The 17,557-nt window shown below is 47.0% G+C and overlaps 1 protein-coding gene across 1 annotated transcript in view; it reads left to right on the forward strand.

Annotated features, from left to right (window-relative positions):
- The first annotated feature begins 1,637 nt into the window (after positions 1-1,637).
- Positions 1,638-17,557, forward strand: part of TFCP2L1 (transcription factor CP2 like 1) — a 58,539-nt gene continuing 42,619 nt past the window's right edge. Inside the window, exons 1-2 of the mRNA XM_034654394.1 lie at positions 1,638-1,796; positions 5,029-5,180. Of these exons, the coding sequence (XP_034510285.1) occupies positions 1,732-1,796; positions 5,029-5,180 (217 nt within the window). The 5' untranslated portion in view covers positions 1,638-1,731. The remainder of the gene's footprint in view (positions 1,797-5,028; positions 5,181-17,557) is intronic.

Consider the following 17,557-nt stretch of genomic DNA (forward strand, 5'->3'; position numbering starts at 1 on the left):
GTTAGGAAGTTTCCTTGAGATTAGCACCTGTGCAAGGGATGGGAAGGAAGCAGGAGTGGACTGAGGGAGGTCCCATGGGAGGTACCCATGACACATTTGACGGGCCCCTCGGGGAGTCCTGGGGCTAAAAGAGCCAATCTGCAGAGATGGCCAGACTTTCATTCTCCTGTCTCAATGGGCATTGGGATGTGGACGCCCCTCCCTGGGTGTGACCTTGGGCAAGGAGGCTCTCTGCCGCAAAGGCTGTCCCTGAAGGGGCTGATGGCCGAGGGCTCTCTGCTTACAGCACTCCTCGCGGCTCGCACAGTAAGTCCTTCCTTGCCGGGGTTTGGATGACACATTTCTATTTTCCTCATGGGGTAGAAGAGCAGTGGGGAGGCAGCAGTCCCTGAGAGCTGCTTTGAGGAAGTGCCTTGCCAGCCATGACCTGTGCTGGAGGAAGAGTTGCTGCGAGAGCAGAGTGAGGGAGGGTTTTACCCACATCCATGCTTGGGGGAGCTGGAGTTGCAAGTCTGGGGCTTCATGGGACTTCATTCCATCCCATCAACACTCAGAGACAGAACGTCCAGCTCTTCTGTTCCAGACTCTGTGGCATGGAGCGGGGGATATCACTTGGGTGTGAGTCATGGCTCTATGACCTCCATGCCGTCCTTATTGACCCCCCCCCCCCCCGCACCATGATCCACTGTCTATACTTCTTCCAGACCGATCTTTCCAAAAGGCAAATCACATATTCAACTTCTCTTCTGAAGCTGAAAACACCTTTAGAAATCCCAGCTCCGTGTCAGGGCCTGCCAGGCCCTCTGTGATCTGCTGTGTCCACCTCTCTCACCTTATTTCCTTATCCCCTTGGTCACCCAGACCAAGCCATGCTAAAGTTGGTCTGCCTTGGCAATTACTAACCAGGGCCTGACCCACTTTCCCTCCAGATGCTCAGAGAGATGCTTCCTCCAAGTCTGTAAGGTCTTGGCACAATGTCACTTCCTTCGGGAAGCCTCCTCTGATTACCCACTCGATGCATTCCTTTTTTTCATATTTATTCAACAAATATTTATGAAGCATTTACTATATCCCAAGCACTTTTCTAGGCACTGGGAAAACACGATGAGTTGGAGTCCAGGCCTTGATTGCCCTCTTGCAGCTTACGTTTTAGTGGAAAAGACAATGAACAAAAATAAAAAGTACCGTGATTGAAGAGAGTGTAAAGTGGAATGAAAAAACAAGAGCAAGGTAAGAGGGTGGAGAATGTCCGGTCCGGGGACCCTAACATCCAAGCTCGGGGCAGCCTCTCCCAAGCCGCGGTGCCGCTGTGGCGACCCGCCCTGCGCGCAGAGTCAAGGGCGGTGCGCTGGGGAAACGCGGGAGGTCGTCGGGGCGGTGGTGAGGGTCACCTGGACTCCACCCTCGGGGGCGAGAGAGGAGGCCAGGCCTCAGCCCCCGTCCGCGGCCGCTCCGCCCCCCTCCAGTCCCGCAGCCCCGAGGCGCGCTCGCTCCCGGGAAGGGCACGCCCGAGCCGGTCAGCCAGGTGCGCGGCCTCCGGAGGCCACCGCCCCGCCGCGCCGCCTGAGGGGGGCGGGTCCGACCGTGGCCCCGCCCCCGGGCCGTCCATAAATGCGCCTGGCCGGCCGTACCGCCGGTTCTGAGCGCGGCTTCCAGGAGCGGGAGAGGTGCGCGCGGACCGCCGCTGGTTCGCTGCTACGCCTGGGGCGCGGCGGGCGCGGAGCTGCAGCCATGCTGTTCTGGCACACGCAGCCCGAGCACTATAACCAGCACAACTCCGGCAGCTACCTGNCCCGGCGGGACCCGTCGTCCCTTGAAGACCCTGGCGGGCGCGGAGCACACACCTACTGGCCGCAGCCTCTGGGGCCGTCAGCCTCCCCCGTCTCTCCTCTCCCCGCTCGCGTCGGAGCAGAGGAAACTTCTGCCCTCAGTCCGGTGCCCGTCGCGGGGAAGTCTAGTCCCCTGCTCTTTGCCCCTCTCTGCCCGGGTCCCTCTCCGAACCTCGCGCCCTCTCCGGTGTCCTTGGGCGGCCGAAGGGGGAGAGTGAGCGGCGAGGGTCGATCTTGCGCTTCAGCCTCGCGAGCCGGCGGGCGGGGGCTCAGAGGGACTGGCTGCCCCCTCCCTCCAGGTGGTCTTGCGTGTATTGGCCTGGGGCGCGCACGTTTATTGCCCTTGATGGAAATCTTTCTTCTTCTGCAGGGACTTGACTAGTGCTCTTCAAAGGGAAAAGTAAGTCCTGCTTGTTTTTCAAAGTTCTGTCTTATCCCCTTTAAGGAAGTCGGAGCCCCGTTAGCTTCAGTTCCTGGAGGATTGTTTTTCCCTGTTCTGCAGCTCGCTGGGCACTAATGGGCAGTCATTTCATTTACTGAACTCGCCTGAACCAGCTTTAGCCTGTCTTTATTTCCATCCTAGTCACAGTTTATGAAATGTGCCTAATTTTACCCAAAGGGCATTTGGTATGGGCTCAGAGAAAGTGAATGGTGAGCTGGAAGGAATCGCTGGTGCCGATAGCCCTGAAGTGAGAGCTATTCTGAGTGCCTTTTTTTTTTTTTCCCTCCCTCCCAAGAAGTTCCCACTCAGATTTACAGTACACGTTCTTTGGAAATCCTGGTTTCTGATAAGTATGTGTCCACTAGTCCTCTCTGAAGACAGCCCCGTTCCAGAAGCAAAGAAATGATTGGGTTATAACAGATGTGTCCTCTGTTTTTTATTCATGCGCCTGAATAGGAGGAGGTCTCCTAACTCTCACACTTAATTAAGGAATGATGGCCTTCCCTGCAGACCATGGAAATGTCACCAGAGGGAAGCTGCCCTGGGGCATGTCAGAAGTCCACTGGGCAGGTTTTAGTCTCTGCAGAAAATTGTGTCCATTCACCTGCCTGAAATGCTGCAATGGAGTCCATTTTTATTGTACTGTGTGATGGGTTATGGTTGAGGTTTTGCCTAAATTTTAGTTTGTGGCCGTTAAATATGTTGCCATATCTTAAGAGTGAGTTTGAAGGTGACCTTGAGTGGAATGTGAGTGTATTTAAAACTTCCTGGATACTTAAAGTGTCATCCCATTAGGAATAGTGCTCCCCTTGTACGGGAAGTGCTTTTGCTTCTGAAATGGAAATTGGTCTGTGGAATTCCTTAACCTTCTTAGGATTTTGGTATTGTTTCAGGGGTTGGGAGGTGGGGTGGGAATTGGGGTGAAAGGTGCCAGAAAGCCATATTGGTTTCTGGGGTCATTCAGGGACCATGCATAAGGAAGCATTTGGTCCATGCTGTTGAAAAAATAATTTTATTTCGTGTCTTGGAAACTGGGTTTTTAACCCTTTTAGAGGCTGACCTCATTGAAGGCCAAAGTGACCGTCAGTGACTATGCCATTGGTTTCCTCAACTCGAAAGTCTTGTCTTTTTCCTTGGTTAATATATTTATTTTCGGTCATTTCTTTGCCCTGCAGAACCTCTGCAAGTTGTCTGGCCTTACCAAGGTAGTGGCCTTTACTCCTTTCTTCCCTTTTTCTGTTTGATGTTCTCGTGCCTTTTATTCCTTGGCAAATAAGGGTGCCAGGCTTGAAATAAATTACTGTTGAGTGATGGTTCTTACCACCCCTAGTTCTCTTTTTTCTTTCCTTTCCTTTTCTTTTTTTCCTTTCTTTCTCTTTCTTTTCTTTAAATTTAAAGGCAGCAGCCCATGGATTATTAACTTAACACAGTCTTGGCAAACATGAAATTATGCAATCCCCAGGTGAGCAGGCCTGCTGCTCCTATGTTCCTAGATAACCACTTGGGCTGGGAGTGTGCACCAGTGTGGCAAAAGGAAGGTGAGGTGCGGGGGGAGCCAAGAGAGCACGGCGCTCCTGTCTTTGGGCTGGGGATGGTGGCAGGGGCAGCCCCCACACAGGAGAGTTTCCAGGTGTGCTCCAAGCCAGACTTAAACTTCTGAGAATTGTTTGGGATTGCTGGGGTGTGTGCTGGGTTTGTGTTTTAGAGACGACTGGTTTATTGTATTGTACGAGGAACACGTTGTACCAGTGACGGCTGTTTATATAGTGAAGTGGGGTCGGTGAATCTGATTCATAACCTGGGACACTTAGAGGGAGGAGGGTTATCAAGATAAGGGCCCTGGCACTTTTGGGGCACCTGTTTCCATGCTGTTTATAATTTAGAGGTCTTAAACTAAGCTTCTCCTGCTCACAGGTCTTTCATGTTCTCGAGAATTTCTTTTTCCCTTGCCAGGGCATTTAAAAAGTACATCTAGAGACAAGTCCCAGGCTAATGGGAGGCTGATTTTTTTGGTTATGGCGGAGAGTTTTGTTCAGAGGTGGAAGAAAAGGATTTCTGAGCATCTTGATTTTTTGCATTTGAATAAGGAAATTGAATTAAAACCTAAGTCTTTTCATTTGCATTTAGGAGGTATTAGTATGACCCTTAAAATCAGGGTTATGGGCCAACTGTCCTTTTTTTTTTTCTTTTTTTTTTTTTTTTTAAGATGGGGAGTGGTGGGCTGTCACAGCCTGGACGAGTGAATTGTAGTTTTATTTGCATAGTTTATAGAGCCCTGAGGACAAGGTTGAATTGGTCTGAGAAGCCGCTGAGGAGTAGAATAGTTCACTTAAGAAAATGAAAATGTTTGTTCAGATTCTTCGGCTAAGAGCAAGACTACATAATGAGCAATCTCTTGTGGATGGCAACCATGTGGCATTTAAAGTTCACTCCGTTGCTGCCAGTTGTCACAGAGAAGATTTTGGTAATCTGTAGATTTTAGGTAACTTAGTGTTTTTGCCTCCTTGATTTGATTCAGTAAATCTCTGGAGGGCCATTGAGTGAAAAATAGAATCAAGGATTGGGTGGCTCGGTTTGAAACGAGCATCCCGGAGCGCTCGTGATGCGTGAGGTCTGCACCCTGGCGGCACACTGCGGCGGCTCTGCCGTGTTGCCATTGATGGCCCTGGTCAGGACCCACTTCTCCAGCTTGGCTCTGTCTTTGCCCATGGGCTCCTGGGGGCCCTGCTCCTGACCGCTCCCTCCTGTGTATTGCAGTGATGTGCTCGCCCTGCCCATCTTCAAGCAAGAGGAGCCCCAGCTGTCCCCCGAGAACGAGGCCCGCCTGCCGCCCCTGCAGTACGTGCTGTGCGCGGCCACATCGCCCGCCGTGAAGCTGCACGAAGAGACTCTGACCTATCTCAACCAAGGTAGTGGCCATCACGCTCGGCCAGGGCAGAGCCCGGGTGCTGGGCAGACCTCCCAGCAGGAACGGGGAGGTGACCCGGATGACGCACTTGGGCTTCCTTAGCTGGTTTCCGTGCCGGTCACAGTGGGGTTAGTTGGGAAGGAGACTGTTGTGCCAGAGAGATTCCATTTCCTGGCGGTGAGAGCTCCCTGAGCCTCCACGCGTCGCGGTCTGGAAGGTGGACTGGAAGGTGGACGGCTCAGTATAGAGTTGCTCGGGCCAGCCGTGGGTGTGCCGTCCCCGGGGCAGAGGCTGTCATCGGCAGCCGTTGTTAGAATTCCTGTTTACTGTGACCGTGGCCGGTATCCTTTGCTGGACATACATGGAGCACCTTAGATATATGAGGTCTGCTGTCCCTTCGGTTCCACGCGTGCCAGGCAGAAGTCCCGTGTGGCCATGGCGCCAGGACCGCCCACCGTGTCCTGAGACAAGTGGCAGGGGCTTTGCCATTTGAATCTCCACTCTCGCACTTCCTCACGCCGTGACTGAGCTGCCTTTGCTTTTTCTCTGTGTCTCGATGTAAACGGAGAAGTGTAATTTTGTGACATGAAAGAATGCAGCTGTTTAGAGTGCCTGGTATGATAATGGCTGTTCAGTTGCTGATTCCCTTTATCAGGACACGTGGATCAGTGTCCTAACAGATGGCGTTTTTTGTGGTTTCTGTGTGATGGTGTGTATGTGTTTATTGCACTTCCTTCCCGGTCACCTCATCGACACCCTGGCATCAAGTGGCTTAATTGCCCCTGTATTTTTAAGCAGGCAGAGCAGAGGGGCAGGGGGACCACTGTGCGCTCTGTGGGGTCGCACTGAATCTCACGGGAGCTGCAGTGTGGAAGCAGCTGGTCGTCCCCGGGCTGCCGCCCTTCCGTAGAACTTGGAGGCCTTAATTTGGAGAGCCCGCCGGGGGTGGAAATCAGCCCGATCCTTAGGCTGGTCCTCTGCGGGCTTGCCAGCTTCTGGGCAGGGGGCCTCTGCATCCGCCTGTGGATGGAAGCAGCCCCCTCCCGGGCTTGGCGTGGCCCAGTGGCAGGGCACGATGCTCCCTGCGGGTAGCTCTGCGGCCTCAGCTGGTTGCCAAGCCCAAACTCTGTCAGTCGCCAGGTGCCTTGACTCCGGCCCTGACCGCAGGGGATGCGGCCCTGTGGACGAGGACCTCTGTGCCCCTGTGCTTGTCTGTGGACTGGCTTCGGCCATTTTCTTTCTTTTGCAAAGAAGGTCAAATGCTACTGACTTGGAGAGCTTTGCTTTCCTCCCTGGGCCTCTGCTTTTTTGCCTAAAGGTAGCCTGAAGAGATGCGCTGATGTTCACAGAGTGCTGGGCTCCGAGGCTGGTCTTGTTCCCAGCCCCATGCTGCGGTGCTGAGGAGGGAGTGAGTGGTCCGGGGCTCCGTGGCCGGTGGGAGACACTGAGTTTGCACCCGCCATCCACCCTCCCCCTCCTCTGCAAAGCCTTTGCCTGCCTGGCCTGCCTCGCCTCCACCCCTCCTCCCTGTAATCAGCCAGCTTTGGACCATGTTTGGCACTCCTCATGCTAGGCATTTTTAAGACTTTCTTCTTTGTTCAGTGGGTGCCTGGGTGGCTCAGTCGTTAAGCGTCTGCCTTCAGCTCAGGGCATGATCCCAGGGTCCTGGGATCGAGCCCTGCAATGGGCTCCCTGCGCCGCTGGGAGCCTGCTTCTTCCTCTCCCACTCCCCCTGCTTGTGTTCCCTCTCTCGCTGGCTGTCTCTCTCTCTCTGTCAAATAAATAAATAAAATCATAAAAAAAAAACAAACAGACTTTCTCCTTTGTTCAGGGTAGAAAAGTTAAAATGGGAAAAGAGTTGCCTTATGCTCTTCCCATCCTGTGTCAGTTTGGTGTATTTACTTCAGATACTTTTTGAGTTGCATTTCCCTGGTTATTAAAGGAGCATGCTCATTGTAGAAAATGTGGATGATTTAGACACGTGTAAGGAAGAAGAGAAGAAAAAATTGAAATCTCTTCCAATTTCACCTGAGGACCGCTGCTAACCTGATTTCCACGTACATTCGTATGTGCGTCTTTAAGCATTGATCCAGCTCCGGACATACTAGATTGATGAGCTTTCCTCATTTCACTCAAAATGCTTTGAGAACTTAAATTTTTGTAATGGGTGCATAATATCACAGGTTACAGGTCCATGGCTTTCACCAGTTTCATGGGATGGACACTTAGCTTTAGTTGTTGTCTTTGTGTAAATGTTTAAAAAAAAATAGTAAATTACCTTTTTGGACCAAAGGGTTTGAATAAGGCTTTCGACGCATTTTTACCAAATCGCGTTGGCCTCCGCAGCAGAATGCTCCAGCTCATAACGCCAGCCGGGCACGTTTCACTGTCTCTTTCCCAGTATTGGACATTGTGGTTTTTATCTGAGTAGTGAAACAGAACTTAAAGCAGCATTTCTATCACAGTGCTTATCGTGAACTAGCATGTAGCAGCCTGTGTGGTTGAATATTGTAAAATAGAGTTCTTGATCTTTTAAGTTTCTCCATCAATTATGTTCGTGTTCTTCACACATTTCTCTGTCGGGTGTTTATATCTTGTTGATTGTAAGAGCACGCCATATATGGAGAGTGTCAGCCTTCTAGTTGCTGTACATTGCAGACATTTTCTCCTGTTGGTTGCTGGTCGTTTAACTATATTTATTGTGTGATAACTATATTCATGCTGTGGGATCTATATCGTGTTTTTGTGTGTGTGTGTGTGTGTGTAAAAAGTTTATTTGAAGTGTCTATTGTAAAATCTTTCAGTCTTTTAAAATAGTTTTTCTTCTACTCTAAGAATGCCTGCCCCCAGAATTGCTTAGTAGTTTCCTAAATTTCATTTCATGGGTTCTAAATTTTAACATTGAAATGCATTTGGAATGTTTTTTTGAAACTTAATAATTAGGTAGTGATGTTTTGAATTATTATTACATTATATATATATACGGACACACACACACACACACACACATTTCAGCTTTACCAGTGAGATTTATACTGTCACATTGCATTTGGAATTTATGATGTGATATAAAGGTCTACCTTTATTTTTCTAGATAGTTAACCTACTAGTTACTGCCTAGTTTATCCTTTTCTCACTGGTTTAAAATGTCACTTGGAACATTTAAAAAAGCTGTGTTCTAGAGTATTAGTCCAGAAACAGACCCTTGTGTAGGTGTTTGTCCTATAGCCCTGATAGTCATTGACTCTTGCCCCGTTTCACATTGAACTATTCACTGTGGCTTGGAAATTGTCCCTATTCAAGTGTAGAAGTTCCTTTCATCATTTTTCTTAGCTACTCTAAATCAAATATTCTTACAGACAGATGGATTTTACAATCATTGAATCTCCTTTGTATACCTTTTTTTTTTACTTCGATGAGATCATATTCTTCATAAAATTGTTTCTTGATTTTATTAAATACTATTCTTGTAATACTTTCTCTCTCTTTTTTTTTTTTTTTAAGATTTTATTAGAGAGATAGGGCACGAGTCAGGGAAGAGGGAGGGGGAGGGGCAGAGGGATGGGGAGAAACAAACTCCCCGCTGAGCAGGGAGCTGGGTGTGGGGCCCGATCCCAGGACCCTGGGATCATGACTTGACCTGAAGGCAGCCGCTTAACTGACTGAGCCACCCAGGTGTCCCATTTTCTGTCATCACTAAAACCTTTTTACCATCATTTAAAATGTCTGCATATTATTTCTCTGTTTCTTTTTGTTATTTACCAGAGCATAGTGGCATAACTGCTGGAAGAAAATAGACAATGTAATTATTTTACTGTCTGTCTCCTGTAATAGAATGGAAACTCTATGAGGGAAGAGCCATATCTCTTTTTTTTTTTTTTAAAGATTTTATTTATTTATTTGACAGAGATAGAGACAGCCAGCAAGAGAGGGAACACAAGCAGGGGGAGTGCGAGAGGAAGAAGCAGGCTCCCAGCGGAGGAGCCTGATGTGGGGCTCGATCCCATAACGCCGGTACCACGCCCTGAGCCGAAGGCAGACGCTTAACCGCTTTTTTTAAACATTGTATCCCCAACATTTAGATTGGTGCCTTGACACTGAAGGAGGTGCTCTATAGATATTCAGAAAATTAAATAGTAGGCATGACTTTATTTCCATTTCATTTTTTTCTCTCCTCCCTTTTTGTTGCTGTTATTAATAATGCTGAACTGAGTATCTTTTTTTGGCATATCTTATTTAAAGTAGCCTCTCCTTCTGTGTCACGTGACAAATAGTCATTGATTCAGTTAAAGACAGTAGTTTTGACACATCAGTTAAAACCTTTTTCGTTAATTGAAGAGTTAGCTGCTAGTAGTATTTGATGTTTATTGCATTGGCTCTGTGACATCTATTACACTGTTTCTTTGAGGCCATGCCATATCCTCTTCCTTGTAATGGTGTTTTTAAAGGTCTCTGAAAACATGAGGGGATGCTCTGTCTGTAAGACCCTTAAACCATCAGATGTTCATTTCTCAGTGCAGTGTGAAGCCAGTGTGTTACATGTGGTGTCTTACCACCAAGCCCAGTGGCTAATTTTGTGTATGGTGAAAACTATTTGTAAAACAAAGTATGTCCTCTTCTTCTGACATGGAGTCCTAAGGAATGGGCGGCCAGCTGTTGCATAGAGGTCTGCAATGTCCCAGATCAACCTTTTTGTCATTGGCCAGATCTTTCCTAAAGGCAGGAGCCAGAAGGAAGGGGTAGAAGTGTGCCGTGGGGGGAATAATTAGGGACAAGAGAGGAAAGAGAACCCCAGGCAATCTGTGTGGGGAATTCTGACTTGGAGATAAGGAACAGCTTTGCGAGAATGGCTTGTTACAGAGGAAGCTTTTGGTATCTTCTTCCAAAGAACTCTTGGATCTTAAATATAGTAATGGATTCTTACAGGCACCTTACATTCATTCATGGAATGAAACTTCTGTCCTTTGGAAGGAGAAGATGGTTTAGTGAGGAGACAGAAAAGCCCCAAACAAAGGCAAGAATGAAGTGTGTGTGTGTGTGTGTGTGTGTGTGCGCGCGCGCGCGCGCGCACGCGAACCTGGTGCACACAGTGGTGGGATGGGGGTGCAGTTAAGCACACTGTCTGTCTGAAGAACCCTGAATGGGTTAGGATGGCTAAGATTAGGGGAGCACAGAGTGAATGATGCGGCGGGAGTGGTAGACCAGATGGCCACGTTCCCCAGCTGCCTTGCTGAGGCTGAGCTGTTGGGCAGCCATGTGGGCAAGTCGCTTACCCTCTCAGTGCCTTCCATTCTTCATTTGTAAGGTGGAGGAAATAAGATCTCTACAAAGTAAATGCTGCTATGTGGATAAAATAGGTTAATGTACATAGAGCACCGCAATGGTGTCTGGCACATAGGATGTATTGATGATGAAGCAGGCACTTGTTTGCCTTAATGCCACACACACACACTTGTTTGCCTTAATGCCACACACACGTGTGTGTGTGTGTATATTTAATTTTTATTTATTTATTTGCCCTACCCCTATCCCTGATTCTGTTTTGGAAGTTAACAAGGTTATCAAATTGGGACTTTGAAATTTTTTGCTATTTTTACCCTTTTCCTAATTCAAAGATTAACACAGGATTGGTTCTAGAACTAAGAATTGCACCTTTTGGAACTGCGAACTGCAAGGTGGTAGCTTTGGGACAGATTAAAGCCAAGAAGGCCTGCTGAAGTTTGCTATTCTTCATTCACTGTGCAACCAGATAATAGACTTAATCCGGAGGAGACATTTCCTACACAGGTTGTTAAAATACTATCTTTAACTTTGTGATTACAAACGCATTGGACCCCTCCCTAAATGATGTGAGCTGTTTCATTGAGGATTACTTTGCTTGGATCCTCAGCCAAGCAAAGCTTTGTGCAAGGACCTCAGCCTTTAGTCTGTGACGCATTGTTTGGTACTGTAGAATTTACACTTTCTGATATTCTCTTTTGAATAATTTTTTTTTTTTTTAAGATTTCATTTGTTTATTTGACAGAGATAGAGACAGCCAGTGAGAGAGGGAACACAAGCAGGGGGAGTGGGAGGGGAAGAAGCAGGCTCATAGCGGAAGAGCCTGACGTGGGTCTCAATCCCATAACACTGGGATCATGCCCTGAGCCGAAGGCAGATGCTTAACCGCTGTGCCACCCAGGCGCCCCTGAATACTTCTCTGAAAAGGTATTATTCCCATTTTAAGGATAGGCTGAGAGAGGTGAAATCTGCTTTTCTGTCCTGTGTCGTGCAATTAGGCAAGCCTGGGGAGTGATTGAGTGGTATGATGTGATAACGAACTGCAGAGTTGTGGAAGGGGAGAAACCCCCCACCCCGGGCATTTCTGGGAGCGGTGCCCGGTGCCCGTCACCTGCGACTTCTGATGGAGCTCTGAGGGTGAGTGGGGAAGATAACTGTGAAGGAATGGAGGGGGTAGAAAATGCCTCCTTGAACAGAAAACCATAATCAGTTGCTCCCCCCTCCCCCCATGCTCTCCACCCACAGTGACCTGAGGGAATGGCCAGGGAGATAAGAACTCAGGGCGGGGAAGTCCTGTCTTCCTGCTCCCAGACCAGGACAGATGGCAGCTGCGTTTTTACCAGCCTCTACTCTAGGGAAGTCTCTTAATCTCTGGAAGCCTCAGATTCCTCACCTGTGGAGTTAGAATGGTTTCATTTGTGTGTTGCCTAGAGAACTAAGTGAGTAACAAGTATTTGGCAAGTGGTAAGCACAGTTACCTTGCCCCCCTCCCCAGTTACATCAGTGACTTTGAATTTAAGGAATGAGGCAAAGGATTACTTGTTACACTTTCTCCATAGCTAACGTTTTCTTTCCAGATTAATTTTTAGCTTGAAGTTTGGGAATATAAACTGAGTAAGCCAAGTGATCCTTAAATACATTACTTTTTTTTTTAATGTTTTTTTTTTCCCTTCTTGTTTTTTTCCTGAGTAAAAAAAGTGGCACATACTTACTATAAAACAGAATGCCAGACAGTACAGAAATTTGTACTGTAGAAAGTTTTCCGTAATCCCACTTCACAGATTTTTCTTAGTCCTACATTAACCTACATATGTCTAACTATTTGGACACACAGGCATACATACTTAATAGAAATGCGTGTGCCTCGCCTTTTTTATAAAGAGCGTGTGAGCGTGCCCACGCGCACGAGTGGGGCGGGGAGGGGCAGAGGGAGTGGGAGAATCCCAAGCAGGCTCCACACTCTGCGCAGAGCCCCCCCTTCCAGCCTCAGTCTCACGACACCGAGATCATGACCTGAGCTGAAATCAAGAATCAGATGCTTAACTGACTGAGCCACCCAGGTGCTCTGCGCCCCTTTCTTTTTTAATTTATTTTTATTTTTTATTTTATTTATTTTATTTCCAGAGATTGATTTCTTTTTTTAAATTTAAATTCACTTAATTAACATAATGTATTATTAGTTTCAGAGGTAGAGGTCAGTGAGTCATCAGTCTTATGTAACACCCAGTGCTCATTGCATCACGTGCCCTCCTCACTGTCTGTCACCCAGTTACCCCATCGCCCCGCCTTCTCCCCTCCAGCAACCCTCAGTTTGTTTCCTATGATTAAGAGTCTCTTACGGTTTGTCTCCCTCTCTGATTTCATTTTACTTTTTCCTCTTGTCCCCTATGATCCTCTGTTTTATTTCTTAAATTCCACATACGAGTGAGATCATATGATAATTGTCTCTCTCTGCTTGACTTTGCTTAGCATAATACCCTCTAGTTCTGTCCATGTCATTGCAAGTGGCAAGATTTCATTTTTTTGATGGCCTCGAGTAATATTCCATTGTATATACACACCACATTTTCTTTATCCATTCATCTGTCGATGGACATCTAGGCTCTATCCATAGTTTGGCTGTTGTGGACATCGCTGCTATAAACACTGGGGTGCAGGTGCCCCTTTGGATCACTCCGTTTGTATCTTTGGGGTAAATACCCAGTAGTGCAATTGCTGGGTCATAGGGTAGCTCTATTTTCAACTTTCTGAGGAACCTCCATACTGTTTTCCACAGTGGCTGCACCAGCTTGCGTTCCCACCAGCAGCGCAAGAGGGTTCCCCTTTCTCCGCGTCCTTGCCAGCATCTGTTGTTTCCGGACTTGAGAAATGGGATCATATTATGTATTTTCAGCAACTTGCTCTTTTTTATCCCCCCAAACAAAATATTTTCAGTCTTTCTATGTGGGTACCTTACAAAAACAACAAAAGTCGACCTTCACTGGTTACATTATGGTCCATTTTCTGGGTGTCCTGTTATTTGTTCTCTTGAGGAACACCAGGCTTGTTTCCATTTTTTTTTTCCAGAATTACACCCAGAACTCCAGTGAGCTTGCGCGTACACATACCTTGTGCTAAAGCGAGAGTGAGAATATCTGCAGGATAAATATCTAGAAATACAATTGCCAGTACAACATTGTCATAGATACTGCCATATTGCCCTGCAATGAAGTTGTACTTATTTGCACTTTTACGAACAATAAGTATTGAATGATTGTTTATTTCCTCCTGCCTTATCGTCTAGTCCTCCTCTCTACCACACCTGAAATAGGAAGTCCTTGCAGGCAGAGACCTTGTTCACTGCTATTTGTGGCTCAGTGCCTGGCATACATGACTTCTGTTAATGAATGAAAAATGTCTGTTCTTCCATACCTTTGCCAAAACCTTTTAACCTTAAAAACCTTAAAGTAGTGGGTAAGGTAGAAGATATTCTATTGCAATTTTCATTTCCTTGATGATGTTGAATATATATATATGTGTATATTTTTTAAAGATTTTATTTTTAAGTAATCTCTGTACCTAATGTGGGGCTCGATTGGACAACCTGGAGTTCAAGAGTCACGTGCTCCACTGACTGAGCCAGCCAGGTACCCCTGAATATATATAATTTTTATGTTATTTGATTATTACTATTCTGTTTGCTTTTCATGTATTACCCATTTTTCAGGTGGGATTTTTATCCTTGTTTATTAGTATAGGCTCTTTTCATATTTGGGATGATGTGTTAGAATTCTATTTTTCCAGGGTCACCTGGGTGGCTCAGTAGGTTGAGTGGGTTGAGTGGCTGACTCTTGATTTTAGTTCGGGTCATGTAGGGCTCAGCACTCAGTAGGGAGTCTGCTTGAGATTCTCTCTCCCTGTCCCTTTGCCCCTCTGCCTGCATGCACACACACAAGCTCTTTTTTTAAAAAAAGATTTTATTTATTTGAAAGAGAGAAAGCGAGGGAGAGAAGGCACGAGTGGGGGAGGGGAGAGGCAGAGGGAGAAGCAGACTCCCCACTGAGCAGGGAGCCTGATGAGGGGCTCGATCAGGGGACCCTGAGATCATGACCTGAACCGAAGGCAGATGCTTCACTAACTGAGCCACCCAGGTGCCCCTCGTATAAACAAATCTTAAAAAAAAAAAAATTTTCCCATGTTTTCATTTATTTCATTCATTTTTCATTCATTTGCTTGTTTTTCCTTTTACACAGTGTAGGTTTTTATGATTTTTTATGGGATCAGGTTATTGGATTTTCCTTGATTCTTTTTGTGTGTTTCTTCATGTCCCATATGGGAAAGGGCTTCTCTACTTCAGGATTTTAATTTATTCACCTGTTTTTAAAAACGCTTTTTCCAAGTCTTTGGCACTCTGGCCTTCATGTTGGAATGTAAGGAATGGAGGCATCTTACCCCTGTTACATCACATTGTCCCACCTTAACTGATTGAGTATGGAACCTTCTTAGAGTGGAACACTAGGCAGCCAGTAAAAGCACGAGGCAGACCCTTGTGTTTATCCGTGGAAGGTATCCAGCATGTGGTGTTAAATTTAAAAAAGTCTTTGCCCTTCTTGGTAACAATCGGTTTGGATGACACTGTTAATGATCCTTCTTTAGAAATTCGGTGGCAGATAAGCAGCCGGGAATTTTCGACTTGGATGCACCCTGGTTCGGGGTCTGGCTCTCTCTTCTTTCTCAGCTCACTGAACCTGTTGTCAGCCAGTGTTTTCTGTGGAAGACCTCACACCCACTTTCGGGTGTTGTTTTGAGAGTGAAATGAAATACTTGTTGCCGTTTTTCGTTTGTTTTTGCCATGCAAGGACACTTTATTTTGGGTACATAAAATTTAGAAATGTTTAATCAGCAAAGAATTTTATAAATGGCATAATAACACAGGTTAAAAAAGAAATAAAAACAGGGGCGCCTGGGTGGCTCAGTCGTTAAGCGTCTGCCTTCGGCTCAGGGCATGATCCTGGAGTCCTGGGATCGAGCCCCACATCTGCTAGGAGCCTGCTTCCTCCTCTCCCACTCCCTTGCTGTGTTCCCTCTCTTGCTGGCTGTCTCTCTGTCACATAAATAAATAAATAAAAATCTTTAAAAAAATAAAAACTAAAAACAAAATAAGGGACGAACGGTTTTCCAAATGTCAGTTCCTCATGATTCATCTGTGAATTAATAAACTAATAAAAATACAAACCGACGAACATTTATTGAAATGAATAATGAGGTTAGTTGTACAGATTATCTTATCTGTACAGATTATCTTATCTCAGCTCACAGCATATAGAAATGATTTTTAATGTTTCAAAGGTCTCCTGCTTATGTCAGACTTGAGTGGACCAGTTAACACCGTCTAATTCCAGAGCGTCCAGTGACCTGGGAATGATACATTCGTAAGAATTATGTTAGGGGCGCGTGGGGGGCTCAGTTGGTGAAGAGTGTGCCTTTGGCTCAGGTCATGATCTTCAAATAAATGAATAAAATCTTTAAAAAAAAAGAATGACGTTAATACCATCTATATTCTGGAAGCACTGTATGAGAAATGAGAACAATGCAGCAGCATTTTGGTAACAGGATAAATGAAATAGGCCTCACTTAGAGTGAATTTAGAGAGAAGGCACCACAGATGCACCGTATGCCTGCAGAGGTTTAGAGGATGGTGCCTGGGGATCCAGTCCGCCCATCACCCTGTGTCCCTCCCTCACTGCTAACCCCTCCAGCTCCCAAGGGAGCCTGATGATGCAGGGGGATGTCCAGATCTATTTAAAATGTAGGTTTTCTTGTTTTTCAGGCATAGTGAGGCCAAGAACAGATAAGGAGACAATTGCCATTGAAAGATAGCATGTCAGTCACTGTTCTCAAGAGGAGGGGGCACAACCCCTATGCAGGGCTCTGTGGGGGAGGCACCAGAGGTCAGGAGGCAGAGGTTGAGGGAAAACCTGGACAAGAGCCTTTACTCTGGTGTCCTGTGGAAGGAATGGACGAGGCGGAGCAAACAGGCTTAGGAGTGGCTCTGGGGCCTGGGGGCTGTCCCCTGTCAGGTACCTGGCCCTGGAGTGGTTCTGGTAGGGCTAAAGCCCTTGGAGGAGGTGGTGGGGGTGTGGTGTCTGGATTGGTTGGTTTGCATATGAAAGGCACACACAAAAGCGAGGCATTGATAATCCCAGAACTGTCTCGCCCTAGGAGGGGTAGCCTCTGGGGTCAGCAAGGCCCCAGATGACAAAGCGTCAGAAACAAGGTTCGTTTAATAGTGACGTTGGGCGCAGCCCTGGGCTGCCTGTGAAAGAGTGGGCACCAAGGAGCTACTTGGGGAAAGCTACCTTTCCGACTTGAACCCAGCCATTTCTTTCTTCCATGACTGAGCTCTCTCTCCGTCTGCACAACCACCCGCACGCTTGCTGAGCTATTCTTTCGCTGGAGCTGATCCACCTTGGATTTCTCCAGGTCTTTGCCCATTTTCCTGCAGGAGCCAAAGTTGAGATGTGTGAGCCTGATGCCTTCATACACTGCAGGAAGCTTCCCTGTTTCTGGGCAGTACGTGCCCTCCTCCCTGGGGAGCCGCAGGTCAGGATATTGACGTAGCCCAGGCCCAGGCCCAGGCCGTGTGGACTTCAGCTGGAGCTCTCCGAGTCCCCCCCGCCCCACGCATTTCCACACTGCAGAGCCACCTGCTCTGGCCGCACACTTGGATTTGAACCGCACGGGCTTTGTGCGCTCCGTTTTCATCATGCCACTTGTGAAATACTCTGGTTTCTCTCTCTCTAGACTTTTTAGGGAAACGTTGTTAATAGCATCATTGAGTTTCTTCAAAATGACCTGATCATCTTGGTATCTGTTTCCTGGCTTTCTGTCTGTATGATGCCACGTTGCTGTCATTCCTGTAATCTTCTCTAAAGAGAGCCGGGGAGTGTCATTTCAGAGATTGTAGCCAGCTCCCTTTATCATTCCTCTCCTGTGCCCTTCGTGTGTTCGTTTGCGGCTACTCTATTTATTTATTTATTTATTTATTTATTTATTTATTTATTTATTTATTTTTTAGGATTTTCTTTATTTGAGAGTGTGTGAGTGCATGGGGGGACT

Source organism: Ailuropoda melanoleuca, chromosome 2 (genome assembly GCF_002007445.2).
Source record: "Ailuropoda melanoleuca isolate Jingjing chromosome 2, ASM200744v2, whole genome shotgun sequence".
In the NCBI taxonomy this organism is placed as follows: Eukaryota; Metazoa; Chordata; class Mammalia; order Carnivora; family Ursidae; genus Ailuropoda; species Ailuropoda melanoleuca.